The 21706-nt window shown below is 38.0% G+C and overlaps 1 protein-coding gene across 10 annotated transcripts in view; it reads right to left on the reverse strand.

The window, feature by feature from the left end:
• LOC134858721 (neurexin-1a-like) overlaps positions 1 to 21430 on the reverse strand; it is a 221679-nt gene extending 200249 nt beyond the window's left edge. For 7 of the 10 annotated variants that reach the window (XM_063874771.1, XM_063874767.1, XM_063874770.1 and 4 more), the window contains exons 1-5: positions 20926 to 21089; positions 18452 to 19801; positions 4450 to 4476; positions 3086 to 3115; positions 1883 to 1930 (exon numbers count right to left, since the gene is read on the reverse strand). In XM_063874771.1, coding sequence (XP_063730841.1) covers positions 1883 to 1930; positions 3086 to 3115; positions 4450 to 4476; positions 18452 to 19163 — 817 coding nt within the window. In that variant the 5' untranslated portion in view covers positions 19164 to 19801; positions 20926 to 21089. Of the gene's footprint in view, positions 1 to 1882; positions 1931 to 3085; positions 3116 to 4449; positions 4477 to 18451; positions 19802 to 20925; positions 21108 to 21272 lie in introns of those variants that run through there. The other 3 variants (XM_063874765.1, XM_063874764.1, XM_063874769.1) reach the window with 3 other exon arrangements.
• Positions 21431 to 21706: the final 276 nt, after the last annotated feature.

Below are 21706 nucleotides of genomic sequence, written 5' to 3' on the forward strand. Positions count from 1 at the left end.
GTTCATTGTACCGAACTCTCCTTATTCAACTATGCCAAGGTAAATACAGTTTTCCATTCTAAGGCACCTTAAAGGTGTTTGTCAGCCAAATAAGGAACCCTTAAAATGCACCAGTTTATCAGCATCCTCTAAAATGTAAAGAAAAGGAAAACAGTATTACATTATAACTCACTTGAAATAACGTGTGCAGACAAACTATCGAAAGGATCTGCTCACCTGCCCAGCAGAAATCCATAAAAAGCACAATATACAATAAAAAGGGACACTTTTCATTTTTAGAAAGTGAAAGCAATTACATTAAAAAGTATACTTAAATAGAAATAGGCCATTGGTACCTGTAAGCCTTTCTGCATAGCCTGCAATTCCTCTTAAGCTGCACATGGCAGTTTATTGTGATGACAGCAATTAAATACCCAGCGATTTGTGTGCCAGCGGTAATATGACTTATCCTACTGTATGCCCCGCTTTCTAGAGCTGGATGGAAATAAGGTTTTAGTACTGAAAGCAGCACACAGAAACCAGCCCATCCTCAAGGGACCAGCCATGAAACACAGGATAAACCATACAAGTGGTTAACGTGACACAGGAGGACCTCAGGGGGGGCTAACGTAATACACAATATTCTCACCAGCTTAAAGCACACAGTGAATACAGGCAGTGTCCTCGCTTCTAGATTTAATGCTCAGGAGGGGATATGTGTTTGTGAGTACACAGTACATAACTGGACTTCCCTCTGTACAACGCAGGGGACAACCTACAACGGCCCAAATTAGAAACAGTGTGCTTCATATGTCAGATTTGTGCCTCATCAGCATTCTTTCAATCTCTCCCTGTGGCTCTCCTTCTGCCACAGCTTAACTGGGTGTTTGCGTTTGTGTTGTTAACACCTATGGGTTTCAAATGAAGCTGTATATTGTACACTAAAAATACCAGTCAGCATCACATGTATTTGTTTCAGACGGAAAAAAGTCATTGTACGGACAAAAATGGCATTTGTTTTTATGGAATACCAAGCCAGTTGTTTACAAATAGGTCAATGACAACTAGTGTATTACTCCAAGGATTTAGCGAACCTTAACGGCAGCAAACATTTTACTAATTAAATGTTAAGTCAATTAAAAGTTTTCAAAACACCCTAAGCAGTGTTTTTCTAATTAAAATCAAACATTCAAAATGGAATTACATTTGTTTTATGTATGTCAAGTATGTGTGTAAGTAGAAGCCAACTGGTATGCATCCACTTTCCGACACCCAGTACATGAGTAAGATTGTGGAAAATGGAACTTACCTTAGATTGGAAAAATCTATCATTACGACAAATGGTTTCATTTGTGTGTCTGTACAGTGTGTGTGTGTGTGTGTGTGTGTGTGTGTGTGTGTGTGTGTGTGTGTGTGTGTGTGTGTGTGTGTGTGTGTGTGTGTGTGTGTGTGTGATCCACAAACACATCACTACAGCTTTGACTTTTAGCAGCATAATCCATTACAATAGCTATGTCTCCTGCAACATAGGATAAAGTAAAGCGTGACTCTGTGCACCACATGGCAGTTTGAAGACTTACCTGTTCAGATGATGCTTCACAAGTATATGATAAGCGATAGCATTTCACATAACACAATATATTGTATTTGGTGTAAAGAAATAAAAATTCAAAACATGTGCCAAACTAAAACTATTAGCAACAAAGGCAAGCAAAATCAAGGAAAATGTGAAAAACTTGAATGTCAGTGTTCAAATTTGAGCTTTTATTTTTAATACATGTCTTTCTCCAATTGGTAAACCAAACACATTGATGTTCAAGCTTCCCACACTTCAGTAAGCTAATGATGGCTTGCTAAATGTGGCTTTCCTACAGTAGCTAATTTGAAAGAATCAAAATGTTACCTTGAATGCCCAGTAGGGACCTGTGAAGCCAAATTTCCCCTGTCCGCCCTGAGGAGGAGAGTCAAATGGCAAAGATCAGAGGTATACTTACCCTACAGGGAGAGGAGGTGAGGATCACAGCCGGGATGGGAGGCCCACAACACTATGATCAAGCCTCACACGCAATAACCCCCAAACCAATTATTTGAAGCGTAGTTACCCCTGGGTGGTGGTGGTGATGTACTGGAACTAGGACAGCAACGATTGTGTTCATATGCCCACGTGAGCCTCATTTATGATTCCAATGCATCATGTAGAAAGGAAACACCCAACACAGCTTTAACATGTGAATGCAAAGCATAAGTGGCACCTACCTTTGAGATCTTTGAGTTATAGTTGAGAAAGCAATTTTTGTTTTTGTAAGGCCAATGACTTTTTATACTTTGATTAGCATGAGTATATACTAGCACGAACACTGCTGTCATAGTTTCATGAACAAAGAGTTAGAAGGGGAAAGTACCTTTACTTTTACCTATGAGTTTTGATGAAATGTTCCATGAAGAAAGCAGATTCCAGACAAAAAGGGAGAACAAAAGGAAAGGGGACACCGATAAGTATCCGGGTCAGGTTGGAAAAAGGATAGAAGACGGGAGAAAGGCTTGATGATGGCTACATATATGTGACTAACAAAGGAAAGCAGAAATAGAAGAACAACATTTCACATCTCTGCTTTGCTGCATGATAAGAATATGCAGTAGCCACAGAAATGGATGAAGATAGAATGGACAGATCGTATGGGCAGACAACATGCACAGCGGATGAGGATCGGCTTAAATATTCAGTAGGTTATTTTTCCACCACCATGCATCATGTCCTAATAATCTTGATTCAAATGTCCCTTTGCTTGAACCACATCAGCATATTACATCACAACTGTACAGTAGATGTGAATAATTAAAAAGGAAGAAAATATGGAGAGAAATGACACGGTTACCAAGCTGAGTAGGGAAACCAAAAGAGCTGTGAAAAGGGGTCATACAGAGAGAAATAAATATGGGCGAATGAAAACCAACTAGGTCATTCAAAATAAGTGAAATGGCAGCCCATATATGAAGCTTCAAGCCTGAGCATTGCACAAGCGTTATGTGCACACACACTTCTGAGCACAATGGGAGCAGGAGGGACAATGGAGGAATGATGGGAAAAAAGGAACAGAGCTCATACCTTGGTCGCCCATCATCAGGTGTGCCAGACCTTAAAGGAAAACAAGAGCAAAGTCAGCAGAGAACAAGGGATCATGGGAAGCTGTGAGACACCGACACGCAGGCATCTGGCAACCGAGTAGATGTCTGCATTAATTGAGGAGTGTGGGGATAGGGAAGAGTGGGACGGAAAGGAAGAGGAGGATGCACAGACAGGGTTAGCGCCATGAGCATTTAGTCAACCTAAACAGGTTGCAATGCATCATCAGCCGCACTTACTAGTCATCATTCTGAAATTTGTATTCAGGTTGACCCCTTTTTTAGTTTTCTCACATAAGAAAGTACCATACAGTCCATGGAAAGTGCACAGACTGTCATTCCACCTACCAACCAAAGTGTGATTCCTAGGCGCATGTATTGCAGAAGACTGTTTTACCTTCATCAAATGTAAACATTGAGTCGTACTTGTGTCGTGCAGTAAAAAAACAAAAAAACAGATGATTCGATGCTGTGCTGATTGGATGCTGTGCTGATCTGCTGACTACAACTGCATAAATTACTGGTTAAATTGTATAACATTCATTTGAAGTAATCAACTTTGTCCAGGCACAACACCGTTAGCCTGCTAGCTGTGAATGCTGCTTTATGTTAGTAATTTCCAGCGTGCTGATAGCAAGGTTTTCTTCCGGCTATACAGCGTACATCGTCTGACTGTTTCAAAAGAGGATGATTTAAAAAACAAACAACAATTCACCCTTTTTTTTAATGAAATCCAAGTACAAGGACAGTTTTGCACCAATACAAAAGGTAGCATTGTGTGAGAAGTCTGTGTAACAGGGGTTCATGTGACCTATCAAGGAACTTTACTTACCAACAAACATTTTTTCATAAACAACAAAATAACAACATTTGGATTGCAATTTACTTACAAATGTTGGATATCTTTAATATTATTATTTATGTAAAGGTGCAGTGTGTAAAGAACAAGCTACATTTGTAGTTTATAACATTCAAAGCATAAATGAATCACAATGCTAACTGACTAGCCCCAGACCGTCCTGTCTTGTGATAGCAATTATAAAAGGGTTGCTACTTTAGGATTACAATGTTTAAATATTTTACTATATTTTATTATTTTAAGGTTTGCTTAACTTTGAGAGTTTAGGTGTTTAATCACATAATGAACGTTCTCAGTGAAATGAGATACAAAAATAAAAAACACACAAACAAATGATCAATAAACACCAATGATGTATCAGACTTACCACTCCAGTTATATCAATATCATTACCAGAATTAAATCATTTAATTAACTAGCCTTAGCCATGACAATGTGTTGGCATTAAACATTTTGCAAGAGAGGAAACCAACATTCAAAATACCCACCTTCATTATTGGTGTCTTCTGGAAGCACTGACAGGCAAAGAGAAAGAGAGGAAGACATTCATTAAGCAGCATGCAGACTAGTACTGGCCATTGCATGTGGTAACCATGCAAGGCATTAAACATCACATGCAAGTGACCTATTGTAACTCCTGCAGAAGAAAATGCTGTTTTATGCATTAGCCTTTATGTTGTTTGTCTACCCTTTTTGCTTGTAGACTTAACTGGAATACAGGACAGAGTTGTAACTGAATGAACCCTCCTGAATATTTGATATAACCTTAAATTACTAAAGTCTTTGTTGGCAGCAGAAAAAAAACCTGGCATCTCTGTTAAAGACTGAAGAACCAGTATTGATAATGAGACGTTAGGAGATGAACATCTTCAGGCAGTAGGCCGATTCATCTTGTTGCGTTAGGCTCATTAAACCTTTTATTTATTCAATGTTTTTGTTTAAACACAATGGACTTTAACTTTTGGAAACAACAACTATTTTATTCAAAATACTAATTGCGTGCGATATTTTTTGTTTTTTTCTTAAATGAAAAGCATCTGTACACCGCATGTGATGAAATGCACTGCAAGAGGAGCATACCTGACTAAATAGAGTTGGCTATGGTATTGCAATGCCTCTAAGGCTTGAGATTGGGCTGTGGGGTCTTGTGACTGGAACTCTATTCAGGTGATTTCGGTCTCCATAACAAAAGCAATGACCAGTGAGCATAGCTTGGCGTGGCAATGCAAAAGGAGATTGCCTCCCATAGGAAATTGCCCTAACATCGATTTGGGCAATCAAAGTGAGGTGTGAGGAGGTGAGAAAATTGCTGTATCAAATCTGTCACTCAAAAGACAAAAGAGGCCGAGAGAAGAATTACATGTTGGTGAAGGAATAGCAAACAGGTGAGGTGAACATCATGCAGCCAGTGGGAGAAATAAATAGGTTTGAGAAAACATACAAAACCATTGAAATGAGAGTATCTAAGGGGCCCAAAAGCCTATACAAAGAACAAAATATAGTCAGTCAACAGTTCTATTCACCATTAAGTGCTTGCAATTTGCCTGGAGACTGATTCCATATTTAATATTGAAATAGTTACAATCAGAATAGGAAAATACACAAAATGGTATGGATGAAATATAAATGATATAAGATTCTCATGAAATTAATCATGAAGAAAGTTGCATGCAATGTCTTATCACTATATGAACAACAAAAAAATGATCCTGTAATCATCCAGTTACTGGAACGATGCGGCCATTTGGGAACCAAAAGTCCTCTTCCAACTACAAAATAAACTCCTACCTCTTTAAAATGGATTCTCGGCCAGATTCAAGCGATTTTTTGACCCAAAACTTACCATCACCACCGGATTCCCCTTCCAAATCAGACTTCATGCACAAAAACCAATCCAAATCGTCATTTTGTGAACAAAATACAAGCAGTTTCATTTAAAAAGGCAAGCCCAGTTTCTTTACTTTACTTAAAACATAATTTTAGATACATTTTGTGAAATATTGTTATACATTAAAACTGTGCCTACATTTTCCAATTTCTTGTGAATTATGGGATACTTGAATTTAATGTAGAACTAATAATAATTGATTTAAAAATACTATTTTGCACATTTTCAGTTGATGGTGGATAAACAAGATGTTATTGTAGAGGATTAAAGTGCACTTTGTTCACAAAAAGTTAGCTTGATGATGAAAAGCACACTGCTGAAAAGGCATTCTGACAAAGCAAGCATGAAGCTGGCAGCTGAAAAGTGACCACAAGTAAAGAAAAACAATCAAGACGACACTGAGAATTGCCACAATGACAAATAATTCCTCCTACTGCATTTCAGTTCAAGGGATGGCCTGTTTAAGAGCATTGTTTTATTAGCTGATTTTAGATTGTGAGAGTATTTAGCACATTTTAAAAGGGATTCCTTTCTTCCAATTATGGTCGATCAAAACCAATGTCTATAATAATGTCATATATTCAATAGTAATATACCATATTTAGAGGTACAATGATCAATGTATACTAATAAGGTACAGCTTGAGAGGCATGCAGTATATATCTTTTTATTAAAACTCACATTTTCTTTACACTAAAATAGACCTTTCCAAAAAAAAGCACTTTTTCTATTTGTGATCATTTACATGCCAATTAACGGTGCTCAGGAAATGTGTTTTATTGAAGGATTGTGACAGAAGTTTAAGTAATTTATTCAAATCAATCATCAGTGGCCCCACTAAAGGAGAGTTTCATTTGCTAGTCTTCTGAGAAAAGAAGCTTTCCTCTAACAGCTGTATCACCTGACAGGGACCATTAAAACAAGCCCCATATCACACACACTCATGCACAGACACACACACACACTCTCTCTTTCTTTCACAAATGTACCCAGCTGGTTGCATCCTAATCCAGAGACGTAAATCCATTTAATCCCCTTGACTAAGGGATCCCAGTGCTATTGTGCTGGTAACACTACACCAAAATGCACTCAACTGTCTATCAGACGATCTGCATCTCTGATGGTCCTGTTCTGTTGATCATGCACATGGTGCTTATAGCTCATGGAAAGTAATTACATTACAATTCAAGTTCATGCCGAACTGAACTTAACATCTGGTGTGCTACAGCAGAAGAAAGAAAAACAAGGCGCGTTAATACGTCTAAAATCGTTTTCTTTTCTATTTGCCTCCTGCAGGCATGATCCTGACACCTCAGTGCAACCTTGATGCTTTGACTGTGAGCTCAAAAGTGTGACAACTGATTAATGCCAATGTGACAGCCCATAGGAAGCTAAACTAACATTGCTTGATCCACTATTATACGTTGCGCTGCATACCGTCTGCCAGCTCGACAAAACATCAATAAGACATCCGTGTTTGTCTTGGATCACGCCTGAATGCAGTTGGCTGAAGAGACATGCCAAGAGCAGGGAGGGTTCTGGGTCGCGCTATATCTCATAAAGGAACATGTGTCACATTGATTACACAAAACACACAGCAGGAAAAATCATACATTTTTCTCTGCCATTTAACAATTTTTGCATATCCTGTGTGCCTGAATCAACCCTTTGTCATGCACTCTTGTCCTCAGCATTGCATTGCTTAAGGAATTTGTTGTCAATATCGTTGTTGTTGTTGTTGCATCACATGAAATGTAAATGGTTCTTCCCTTTGGAAATGTTTAATTATATTCATTAAGGTAGTCTCTTTTGAAAGAGAACTCTTGGGAGATTACTTTTAAAATGTCTAAACTAATGTTAGTAATACTTAATCAAATGGACATTTTCACAAATGTGTTAAAAGTCTAGTTGGTTCTCACAGGTTCAAACCTATGTTCCTGCTTAGTTTTCTATAAGCTCTTGTTAGTAAATAATACGTATTTGCTGCTGTGATGTTGGGATCCTTAAATGTTGTGCACAGACACATTGATAAATACAAGAGCTGTCAAATTATCATTTATTATGTCATGGTCGAGTAGGGAATCAACTAAGTGAACAACCTTCCACCTGGCTTGTAGTCAGGATGCATGTCGACATTAATCAGACCAGGGACATTTATTTACATAAATTATTGACTTAAAAAATGCCAATACATTTCTTATAGTTAAAAAGTATATTTCTGCAGCTTGTTCTAAAAGTGTCTAATTGTGTGTGCAATGTAGCAGCTCTTAAATAAATAGCTATTTTTTTATTATAGGAAATTGCATTCCAAAAAAATGTAAACTCTAATGTAAGACCTTACAAGTGTGTGTAATTAAAACTGAACAGACCATTTGATTTGATTTTCAGGGAATATAAATGTGTTATCTCACAGCAATATGCTTATTTGGCAGACTGGTTAGTCAGGAGTTGAAGGAGTAACTAAATTGACAGCATTGTGTGTGATATGACATACATATTAACCGTGTAATTCTCTGAAAATAGTTTAGTAATATATTAAATTATGGTCAATATTATGGATAATAAAGCAACTGACACTTCCTAATGAAAGCAGTTAAATTCCATCGTAAATAGCCTCAAACTGAAGCAGTTTATCATGCCAGCATTGCTTTGAAAAAGTAGGTCAGCTATGACAGTGTTTCATTGTAGAAAAATTGAATCTCTCACTGTAAAACATTATACTAGGATATTTAAAAGAGCTGCTTTTTAAAGCTAAAGTGACACAATGAGATGTCTAGGTTCACACAGCAGGTTCCTCGACTCCAGGTCCTTAGACTTCAGAAAAACACGTATTACTCTTCAGAACCTTCACAATCTTAATAATAATAATAACAATGCAACTCCACAGAGTCAGCGAGGTTATCATTCAAACTTCCTTCAGAGCCCCAGTTACATTACTGTTTTCACTGACTGAGTTGTACTGATAAATAGGGGTCTCATAACCATTCATTTACATATTACATGTGTTGCTCTACAATCCACCTCTTGTTTAAGCTTTATGCATACATGCAAGAAATTAACAAAAGCAAGGCGAGGTGCAGCAACCCTGCTGCTTCTACTGTATGTGGCTACACCTACTGATTTCAACAAGGAATCACTCTTATTGTAAATTCACAATATTATATATATACACTGTATACAGCCGCGGAAAAAATTAAAAGACCACTTCAGCATTATCAGTTTCTCTCGTTTCATTATTTATAGGTATGTCTTTGAGTAAAATTACTATTATTTGTTTTAATTGTGTTCTATAAACTACTGACATTTTTTCTCTGTGTTGGAATTCAATAGACATTGGAAGGGCTGACATACATGTAGAGATAAAGATTTAAGAAACATTTGGAGTGGTCTCTTAATTTTCTCCGGAGCTGTATATATAGCGCTCTGACAGTGCCACATTTTCATCTAAGTGCTCTAGTTAAGAAAAGTATTCATTGACTTTTGATATGTCATGTATGTGTGGATACACACTAAGGAGATTGATTGAAGAAGGGGAGTTGTATTCAAATTTAAAACATATTTCAAATGCTGGTATTTTTTTAACCAAAATAGGCTTCATATCATGTGTTTTGAGCAAAATAATTGGTTATAAAAACAAGTAATTTTCTACTACATCAGAAGCTCAGCCCCACCATAAATCCAGAATGGAATGATCCTTTATATCATGATCACATTTCCCCAGCACAGCAGTGCTTTTACTGTGAGTTGGCAGTCCAATTAGGCTCCTTAGATAAAATTGTGACATTGTGACTATTCCGGGGGCCAACTGTTAAAATTAACTACATACAATTGGTGGTATTCCCTCATAATATTTTGGGCAAACAAAAAAGGACTTCTCTAAATGTTCCACCCTGACAAAAATACATGCAACTCTATAAAACCTCAGATAAAATAAGTGCTTTTCTTTTCTTTTCCTTCTACTGCTGTGTTATTAATGATGGGTTTAATGTCAGCAGCATACATGCAATAACAAAGAAGAACAGAAGGCACTGAATCCATTGCCAGCCCAATAGAGAGTTGTACCTTGAAAAATAGTAGCAGGAAGATTGCTCAAAAATCCTTTGTCGCAGAGGCACTTCAAGGGAAAATGTAGAAGCCTTGAAGCAAAGGTCATTGCTACCAGAGGATCGATTTGTTGTTAAATTACAAATTTGACCAAATCAAGAGTAATGATTATAAGTGTGGGCTCATCTCTTACAGCTAAACCTAATGCATCTATCTTACAGAGGAGCTTTAGTGGCATTACAGGGCTCACCATCTTCCTCATTATCCTCCTCAAGCAAGAGTGCAGAGAGAGGAAACGGGCAGAGTGACCAGCCACTCACACACCCTGGATATTCATAGCTTCAACAGCTGAGACGATACTGCACAATTTTTACCCTCCCCAGCAGTCAACGTTGCCACACCTACACTTTCAGAACAATTTCCTCTTCATAGAGCCTCTTTGTGAGGTCACCACTCTGACACTGAATTCCTCAAAAAGAAAGAGTGTCCAATATCAAGAGGTCCACATTTTATCAGAATGAGAGTTTTTTTCAAAATTGTGAATCAATCCAATCACGTAAGGTCAAAAGCATACAAGTATACATAGCACTAAAAATCTACAGAACAGAAATCCCCAAAATAAGGATGATAGTTCCGTAATATGATTCCAAATATCAGCAATCATACCATAGATGCAGCAAATTGACAGCTGGCTTATCTTAGCATATCTGAAAGCAGGGGAAAGAGCTAGCCTTGCTCTTTCTAACATCTAATAACATGATCACGGTAGTCTGATTTTGTAACCTTTCCACAGAGCCAGGCTAGCAGCTTCCTGTTTCATGGTATGGAACACCATTCATTTGTCTAATTAAATAAACTCAAACAGGGTTGGTGTTTGAGTAAATAATCTTGTTATGCAGCTACTACAAGGTTCTCGACACAGATGGTGTGGACAATATAGTCCTATCCAGATATTTTCAAAGGGAAAGCCCAGACAGAGAGGATTGTGGGAGCAGATGTGCTGAAGACCTCTCCGTTCTTTTACATCTTGTGGGTCGGAGAGGTTCAACAGGATAATCAGAGAAGCTTATACAGTAGTTCTAATATCCTTAATCCCAGGATTTAGTATATCTAGGATATTATTGCAGATTTGGAGTAAATATTTTTGGAAAGGCAGCTGCTCTTAAACGCTGCAGAGGAACTAAGATGTCTACCAAGGATCAATGCAAACTGCAAGTCTTTTTAGTAGGGACTAATTTGTAATTTATAATAATGAAAATTTCAGGCTGGTGTTGAAACGTGATAATGTTAACCAAGCACCTTTTCTAGCTAAATATGCTAAGCAGTTGCTTAAGGGAACTGCACTTGTGGCTCTCGCTGTTGACGTTTGAGAAATCCCTATCTGAAGAGCAGCTCTTCAGCTAAAGTAAAAAAAATAAAACTATTAATAAAGCTCTTTAAGTATTAATATAGCTTAGCTCTTAGTACTGTAAACTGTGAGCTACAGCCCCTTTCAACATAAATTACAAAAGAGAAAGATTTGTAAAAATAAAAAGCTTCCAGGTAGAAAAGCAACCAATGACTTCAAAATCTCATCCATTACACTATATAAAGGGGTAAAGATTTATATAGGGGATATAAGAAGAGGGAACACTCAGTGATGGACAGAAAATCCCTAAAATGCCACAAATAACTTACACTGCACTGTAGTTGTTTCAGGTTTGTTTTTGCTGTAACAGGCACAAATGGCTTCAAAGTCACATCAAATATTCCTAGAAAGTTATTCATCATTAGCATGACAGCTATCAAATTATGGCAGTGCACTTTCGACTTGTTTTCAGTTTTTAAGACGACTCTCATGAAGGATGACACCAAACCAGCAGCATCAAAGGCAACTTATGTTCAAAGTGAAAATACCATCTACAGCATGAAATTTTAAGAGGCAGAAACTTGCCTCTATGCTGCTTTTTTTCCCCTGTATCTGTGTAATGGAGATCATACCGTTCATATTGCATTGAAATCATGCAGCAATTATGTAAAGTGAGGTATGTTTCCACACCATACATAGGTGTAAATAGAGATGTCTTTTTATGATGAACAAACAAAGCAGAATCATTTGTTTAAAGGCAAAATTATGTTAGATGTCACGCATACTATACATGACATAACTTCACAGGCAGATAACAGGATTCAATACATAAATGATGCATCTCACGATACACACTAAACTCCATATGCCAGCTAACATGGCTCAATAAGACACACACTGTGTAGCCCAGTTTGATAAGAGGCTAGTGTGAGTGTGGCATGGATATTACGTGTGTGTTTATCGTCAGACGAATCCCTTTAAAAGGAGGAGTTATGTGTCAAAGAATTTCACAAACACCCTTTGACAGTCGGGAGCACTTGTATTTAAACAAGGCAGAAATCCTAGTGGAAAATCCCTATAATCTTTTGATCCCAATATCTGTCTTTGGACTCAGAGACAGCAGTATACTTTTGTTTGAGTGAAGCAGCAGGATGCTTCTAGACAGTGCCGCTTCCAGAGAGAGAGATCACATGGTTTGTGCAACATACAATGACAGACGTGCCTGGCAAGGAGAGGCACTTATTTTTATTAAAACTTGTTCTTCCTTAAAACTTGTTCTTCCTTTACATTGAGGTTTTCATGTAGTGTGCCGATGATGAGAGCTACTGAATACTTAAATAGGATATCAGAAATTGCAATCACCTGGAGCTGTCCACATAAATCATCTAAAAATGACGGGGTTGCTTTTGACAGTCTATTTGTTTAATTCATTCCATTCAGTTTGCATCATTTCCATTACCTTGTTTTTTTTGCTTCACACTAATATATAGCAGCACATTGATGGAAGTTGAGTATCCACAAGATATATTTCCCAACACTGTAATCTTTGAGAAGTATTTTACAGTCTTTTAATACTTTTTTAGTTCAGTTGTTCCTGCACCACATATAACCCTCACATTCTTACTCTATTGTTTCCTTTAGCGTATAGGTTGAATTGTCCTTAGGGATATAACTTGGCACAGAATGTCCAGTACTGACTTAAGGCATTCAGCCAGAGCTTCAACCAAACATAAATTTCCCTGTGAATTGATTTGCCTCTTCATTCAGAAAAAAATACACATTGTGCTGTACAGTTCAACGTGTTCCTTGCTAAAGATGTCCTACACTAGTCAGAATAGCCACATCATTGAGTAGTGAATGAAAGAGATCCTCTCTTCTATACTGATTAAAGGTCTATATGTCTATGAGCATCACGATATTCAAAATGTTATATTAAAGAGGCCCTAGACATTTTTTTACTGTAGGAACAATGCCTAAAATGACAAGTGTTATGGTGGATGTGTTACTCAAATCTGCAGCTCTGCTCAGTCCTTAAGTCCCTTTCAGCATCATTCAGCTTATTTTTTTTGACTACCGCACATTTTAGTTTACTGTCATGGCTGTTTTCAACTTCATTTACACACTGCATTCAACTGTTTTTGACTGAACAACTCTAATGAACAGACACTACCCAGATTTCCCTTGAGTTGTGGGAGACCAAAGTGGAGCTAAAATGAGTCCAGAAGAATGTAAATGTTGGACATTTCCCACCTCTTTATCCTCCATATATCACAAAGTGTAATGGTATGTAGGTAGTGAGTCATTGGTGCGATAGATGATGTAAAAAAAACTTTCCTTCCTTAATATTGCAGGAGTCACAGATTTGCTGTGATGTTGCTCAGTGACTAAAGGTGTTCACATAATCAAGCTAGTTGCTAATTGTGATTCAAATATGATATTAGGTGTGAATTCATTTCAGTTACTGGATGCTACAGTCGTAATTTGAACTCCGTCACCGTGCATCAGCAGCTATATCAAGTGTCTTAAGTCATCTGACTGTAAGTCCTTCACTAAGTGACGTTAGTTCGGGAACTCTAACTAATCAGTATTTTTACAAAGACCTTGACGCTATACTCTCAGCTAAAAGTCACACAATGAAAGTGCAATGCAATCAGAGTCACTTTCTGTGTCCAGTCACTGGGAGTTGTCCTTTCAATAGCATAATGCAGAAAATGAAATGCTCCACTCTCAGTTTAGATATGCCCTACTTCTTTACCTGGACTGATTTATGCTTAGCTAATGTACGATGAAATAAACATCATTCCATTTTGTGAGGATAAAATATGGAGCTCTGCAATGCATCTATGTTATTTATCAAATGAGAAAAAGGGAGGACAGATTCTGGGAACTTACTGGCCATAGAACAATGCATTTAAATAATTGTTTCGACCGATCAAAGGATTTATATGTGCGTGTGTGGGTTTGTGTGAGGCCATGAAAAGTGCAAGCTTGTGGTTGGACAGCAGAGGCTTGACAACTCTGGTGGCAAATCCTGTAATCCTTTCATCTGATCAAAGTAAGACAACAGCTTTTAAATGATTTAATGGAAAGGTAAATTTCAACCTCCAATGTACTTTGGAGGTGAATCAAAGTACTAGATACACGTATGAAAGGACACACTGTAAAGTATCTACATGTCTATGCTTTAAATGTGATTCCCACTGCAGATAAGAACATTTATTTAGGCTAGAACACTAGCTGTAATCACTTTTTTAAATTAGTGGTATGATTAAATTAGCAGTAGTTGTTTTTGCTTGCCTTCCCCATGCAGCTCAGGATGAGGAGAAGCAAGCAGCAATACCACATTGCCTTAAGGTGGGAGGAAAAAAATCAGTTTACTGCCTAAAATTAGATGGAACATGTAGAATTGGGTGGATGCTTTAAACCAAAGTGACTTAAGGGACCATGAGTTCATACAATTTCAGCATGGATGGCTCACCTGGGAATTGAATCTCTATGTCTCGCAATGCAGAAATTAGCCATAGAAGAGCTACCAGCCTTTCTTCATTGCAGGGAGTATTACCAATCTTATTATGGCCTGGTGTCAAATATAGTAAAACAAAATAATGGCTCAACATAAACGTAAAATATAGCATTTGTAAAGAGTTTAACATGAACATCAGTATTAATACGGTTTTAGCCCAAACACTGATGTGTCAAGAAATATCATTGCAGTTCTTTTGTGCTATTTGGAATGAGTTAGAAAGCAATGGAAAACAGTGTGATGAATTTCTTTTTAAAAAGGGACACAAGCAGAGAGATGTCACTGAGTTCAAATGTTCATATTTTAGATGAACATCGCGTTTTAAAACTGCATTAATAAATAATTATCAATATTTTAACAAAGAATCAAATTACTTCAAACAATGTGAGTGGGGCTACTTGTGGCGACAAACCCACAAATTATCACCAAACCCGGCTTTTTAGCACCATTTGGCCATTGTTTTGGTTTATGACCCGCAGTTTTAGCGTTTTAGAAAAGTATAACCCCATCAACACCATTTCCAACAGCAGGAGGCAACTGTTCTGCTTGCTAATAAACCCTTAAACGATACCCGCCAAGCATCAAGCAACCAAAAACATTAATTAGCTATCTGCTGAAGAGAATAAACCTTTTCAGTTTTTTTCAGCTTTTCAGTCAGATTTGCCCTAAGGAGATGGTGACGACCAAAACAGAGCAACAAAAAGAATAGATATCGTAAGGAAATTCAGTAGGGAACATGATTCTAAATGAATGTGAATGTTGCTCTCTACTCGGTGTGTTATTAGAGCAACTGTTTGCAGACACATTTGCTTCACCAAAGTGACCAGCACCACAAGACTTGTCACAACAATGAGCTATAAAAAACACATGTAGAAGATGACGTCATGCACTGCCTCTCATGAAAAGCCTTTAAACTCATTGCTATATTTATCATTGGGTGACAGAGAACAATTACATTTGTAGTTTTGTGTAATTCCATCATGCAGTGCAGGGGTGTGTCAGAGGGATTTCAGTCCTGCATTGTGCTTTTTGGTCGTCTGTGGTGATGTCAGCAGACACGTTTGTCTTTGAGTCTTCTATTGTGTGATCTTGTGGATCTAACTGCTTCAGTTTTGTAACCTGTAGTTTATCTTCCTTGCGTTGGCGTGGTAATTGAGGCAGGGTATATTTAATGAGCGAGCAGATGTACAACTACGATTAAATACTTTTTTGACTGAGTTTAAGATTCTGCCATTTTTTCTGAGTGTTTTTCTTACACATCTTTCCATGGATCTTACAAAAGGACTTCATTCAGTGAATTTACAAATGCCAGGAAAGTGGCTCCTTTTTCACAGTCACTGCAGCTCCTACAAAAAGTATGACTGTGTTCAAGATTTCACATTACATACTTTGTGTCTTTACAGTTTTTGTTAATGAATATTTGTTTCTTTGAGATGTATTTACTAGAAATGGTTCAGAGTGTATACTTTCAAACATCTGAGACATCTTTAAATCATCTCGTCTAAAAGTGTGCATATAGGCATGCTACATGGAAATTGATTATAATATATCTTTGAGGCTTTTTATCTTTAGACAATAAATCTGTTTACCATTGTCATGGTAGTTTCATCCAATGACTACTCATCCTACATGCAGCACAAAGACAATATATTTTATATAATGTATCTTAACACTGCAAAAACATAACCGATTAGTTATTTCATAAAGCTAATAACGTTAGTAGCCCCTCTGATGTAAAGGTTATGATCTTTTTCGACAATTTACTGAATTAAATAAAGAGCCACTAATAAACATAACAAAGAGTACCTTATATTGTGTTATTATATGTTACAAATGTCCTGTTTGTTCCTGTTTTTAAGGGGATTAAGTTTTCTTCAAAAACAGTGGGTTTATTTTTAAATAATTTTGCCAGAAACGTAATGAATGCACAGTTTCACTCCAGTACTTCCAGTACTCTCGAGTGACGGTTAGGATCCTAAAATATTCATAGTTTTTTTTTTTCCACTTTAGTGCAAAGGAAAAATACCAAGTGGAATTATGTAAATTCTAATAAACTCTTAAATGTAGGGGCCAGAAATTAGTCAAAGTGCAATCAACAAATGCCAAATGCTTACTGACAGTGAAGCAAATAGATTAGGGAAGTTTTTTTCTATCCAATTACTGTCCCCTTTAACACAAACAGCTTTAAACTCTGCTTACATTTTTTCCCCAGTGGTATACAAAGGGAACAAGGCATGTGAGTGAATTAAATTGTGGCAATATAATAATAGACTTGTAATTATAGACCATGTTCAAAAAGAGGAAGAACTACCACCATGTCTAAATATATTAACTGCTACAGTTCAGCTCTTATCTGCAGCTTTGATTCAGTGTGGCCTTCTTTTTCTGTGTTAAATAAACAAAAACCTAATGCTGCCCAACACTGAAAGCCCCTTAGTGAACTACAGCAACAATTATTCATTATGTCAGTGCATGGGGTTGGTCAAAGCACTACGCAGCCTTTCAGTGTTTTAACCCCATCAACAAACATGAATGCAGCAGAGAATGAAACATAACCTACACACTGTTTAGAGGACATTCTAATTAGTGGTGTTTCATATGTGCCTCAATGACTAATGACAATCAGATGGGAATATCTTTAGCTGCAGTAATAAGTTATCCAATGCAGGCCTAATGAGCTTATTGTTAATAAAAGATGCATGTGCTTGAATAAAGATACGTGGCCATATGAAATTACATGTATATCATGGCCTATTTACATTAGTCCATAATGGTAAAATGAGTCATCAGTATCTGCACAAACTTAAATAAGAGATTAAAAAGACACACACACTCACACCCCTACCCCATCGACACGCAGCCTGACCAACAAGCCTGCTGAAACATTTTCATTTAATACAACATGAGGATGAGAACTAAAAGACATCCTGAGATCATAATATGTATGGCTACGACAGTGACAATATTCTCACTCCCTCCAGAACCCCATGTTCTATTTTGTGTGTTGATTAGCTTGATCTTCAGGCCTTTTATTCTCCCACATTAAACAGCTGTTTTTTGTTATCTGTTAGATTTATTTAATCAATTAGGGTGTGAGTTTTGAGCGAAGTTGTGGCTTAGTCATGCCAAAGTTTTCATATAATGATTTCATAATGTGGGGAGATTTAAATCAATATATTATTCACAATCCTGTAATGAAATATTAAACTACACTAAACACAACTCAGTTTATATTTTGGTTCTCTTCTGTTGTCATCTCAACATATCTATGGGGTGTTTTTTGTTTATGTATCAGGTCAATGACATCATTCATGTTTACTCGTAGATTACTCCTTCCCTTGCATTTGAGGTAAACCATTGGAGATGTTTCATAGGTCAACCAATCCCAATGGACCTATTTGAAAAGAATGGAAAACACCTCTGGGGGATGGCGAACACCTGCATGTTTTGTTAATGAGGCCTTGCAGGAAATGCATTCAATACAAACAACAGAATTGCAGATCGATGACATAACGTAAGACTAAAACAAACATGTGGTTTTTGCCAAATTGTTGAGGAAAGGATTACTTTAATAACAAAAGAAAACTTGAATTTGATGTTGAATCAGTTCACATTGTGGCAGAATGAAAAAGCTACGGAGGACATGTTGTTCCCACTGTATGTCTGAACTGAATTCAGATGTCTTACCTTCACTGCAGTCCTTTCCTTGGAACCCTGTCCCTGAGCAGTCACATGTTGGTTCGTCGTTAATTAGACTGCAAATTCCTCCATTTAAGCAAATGTTGGCCGATCCGCAGAGGTCCGTCAAGACCCCGTCACTGTTAATCATGACGGACTCCGTGTTGTTGACCTTTATGTCTGTTATCCAACCAGTGAAAGGTAGCTGATCCTTGACTGCAGATGATGTGAGTAGTAACGCCTCAGATCGTAATTCCGGTGGTATTCCACCAACAAACAAATGGCTGAAAACAGTCATATCCCGTCTTTTGGACTTCACCTCGACCCATTTTGTCTCATTGTCTACCTTTAGGGTTGTGTTCTTAAAGTTTCTCCTTATCGTGACTGCGTGCCATTGGCTGTCGTTGACCGCCGTGTCAGATACGACGGTTGCAGGCTCAGCACAGAAGATTGAAAAACGAAGGCTGAGTTTACCGTTTAGTATGAGAAGTTCTAAAAAGTCGCAGAATCCCTCATCGTCGAAGTACACTAGCAGCCCATGGGAACTCTTTGTTTTCATATTGAAGCTCATTTCACTTTCGCAACATGCATTCCAGACTGGAAATCTGGCCCACTGGCCTTCAGCATCTGTAAATTCTAGACAAGTGCCTATTTCTACAAAGCACAGCATGAGCAGCCCAGCCCATATGATATGGGCACTATGTGGCTTTTGTAAAACCATTATGTGATTGCAAAATATGTGTAGATAGACAGGAACCTATTGGGCTGGGTTTATTTAAAAGAACCTGTGGTCAAGCAAGAAATATATTGAGTTGATTTTGAGAGAGTAGGCTGGCATACAAGTGACGTTCTACATGGGTAAACAAGTGTAAACTGATGCATTGTAAGACAAAAAATTAAATGCTATGTAATGCTTGCATAGCAGAATGCTTGGCCAATACTTATATCCTGGAGCAAATACCATTACCTCACACTGTCCAGGCCACTGGCCAAAAATCTCACTGTTTGCGCCAAATTAGTTTGAACTGTATAAAGGTCCTCTCTGCCATGGCTATTTAGAGCAAAGTGACAGAGACTCAAATATCCATTGGGCACACTCAATCTAATTTATGTAATTATGGAACGGTCCCTTCTGGTGCCAGTTAGTCTGTGCACAGTTTCACTTGAGTCGAAATAGCAGCTTAAATCTTCATGTTTATGCCAACATTCTTTGGCGGGTAACAGGAAGCCTTGCTCGGGGCTTCTCACCCTGAATCCTCCGTAGCAATGAGAAAAAAAGCCATATGGAGACACGTTGGCTGATAAGCTCAGCAAAAGAAGCAGCCTGTCTGTCAAGGCAGTCCTCTCTCCCAAAGCTCTCTGCAAAAGAAAAGCAAATGTAATACATTATCAGATTTTTCCACCACATCCAAATTAAGTACAGCCAATCAAGCTCTTATGTCCAAGGAGGCCCTTTGTTGCAACAAACATGAGCCATATCAATAGATGAATATCGCCAGGGCTTTCCAGGAAGCATACACAGCACTGGACTTTCCGTATCACTCGATACACACATGACTTCATAGCGTGCGGAAATGTGTCTTTTAAAAATGCGGCTCTTGGAAGAGAAGAAAATCACAAGCGCACATACAGTATTCATTTAGTATAAGACAAAAACAAATACATCAGCAAATTATACATCATTGACTGCATGTCTACAAACAAGTACTGATAGTCCCGGTCTGAGTAGCCGGAAAGCAAAATTGCCAATTTTCAACTCATTGTTTTATTTTATGGATATTACTTTTGCTTACACTCGATACAACTTCTGTAGCCGTAAATTTTGCAATTATCAGCAGCATTCCGATATATAACATTCACTGGCCTCTCCTCACTTGAAGACCTAACAAGAGGAAAAAGTGCGTCATTTGATTCACAATGGTCGGTTTGTGTAAAATGAACCGGTCGGGCTGCCACTGGATCTCATTCAGACCCCCAAAATGTGCTTTCCATTACATTCGCCTCGTTACTATTTTTCGGACACCGAGAGGAATTCCGATGTTCCTTCCAAACACTAAACGAGTAAAATATTCAGAAGGAAAAAAAACAACAAAAACACAGCAGCTTTATTCTCAATCCACGCAATTAGTTTGCATTTCGAGGAAGAAAAAGGCACATAGGGTTTATTTCGGTACTGCACTTTTCGAAACATCTTCTCCAAAAACAGCAAATGTGATAGAGGTTTTAAAACGGTCAGCATGCATAATTTCGTAATCCTCACCGGAATGCAGCGCTTCATGGCTGTATTTTGCCTAAACGGGACATCATGTCAACAATAATATGCCCAATACTTTAGCATCTTACCCTGGATGACAGCTGTAAAGGGCGCACTATAATTAGAGTGTTATACTATGCTCATGTCTGCAGCGTTTTTGCAGTCGCTCTCAACTGTAAAATTCCTTGCAAGAAGAAGATGAGGCAATATTCCTTTTTTTTTTTTTTACCTTTGCGCGTACACCTCTACTTCTACGGGACCCTGAATAGTTGGCACAAGAGCAGGAACAAAATCGATTTCATGCAAATACCACGGGATAAAATCCTGTAAACCACGAAAGTCCATATATTTTACGGTCTGTTTAAGAGCCTGTACCTCAAATCCACTCTGGCGAAACCTTCACATCAAGATCTGCTTTCAAGTGAATCGCAGCATCAGCGAGGGAGAGGGAGAGAGAGAGAGAGAGAGAGAGGGAGCGAGAGAGAAAGAGAGAGAGAGAGGGAGAGAGAGAGAGACGAGTCCACTTCCACTCCAACTCCACACAAAAAACAAAACCTTAGTGATAAAATAAATTACCTTAAATAATCCGTTCTTCAATATTTGTTTCTTGATTAAATAGACAAAACACAACTCAAGAGACAAATGAAACCCCCGGATGGGGTGGTTTGGGAGCGCGGGACAAAAATCCAGTGATCTTTGTGGAAGAGAAGGTGCAATCTGGTTTCCCTGTTGAGTTTATCCAGCGACTGTCAGGAGCCACAGACAGAGCGTATCACGTGTCTACTCTCAGTGATGTCTACCGGGGAGGGGCTGAATGCAGTACTTTGGACAGCGCCTCTGTCTCCATAAGCATCCATCCACGGACATTTATGGCAGGGGCAACTTAAGAGATAAGACTTGTAAAACTGCTCTGATTGATTAATTGATTGCACTAGAGACACCAAACGCAGGGAAGCAGTCAGAGATGGTTTTGGTACACTTAGAGCATGGGGCTGTAGTCTTTATACACA

This window comes from Eleginops maclovinus, chromosome 22 (assembly GCF_036324505.1).
Source record: "Eleginops maclovinus isolate JMC-PN-2008 ecotype Puerto Natales chromosome 22, JC_Emac_rtc_rv5, whole genome shotgun sequence".
Taxonomy (NCBI): Eukaryota; Metazoa; Chordata; class Actinopteri; order Perciformes; family Eleginopidae; genus Eleginops; species Eleginops maclovinus.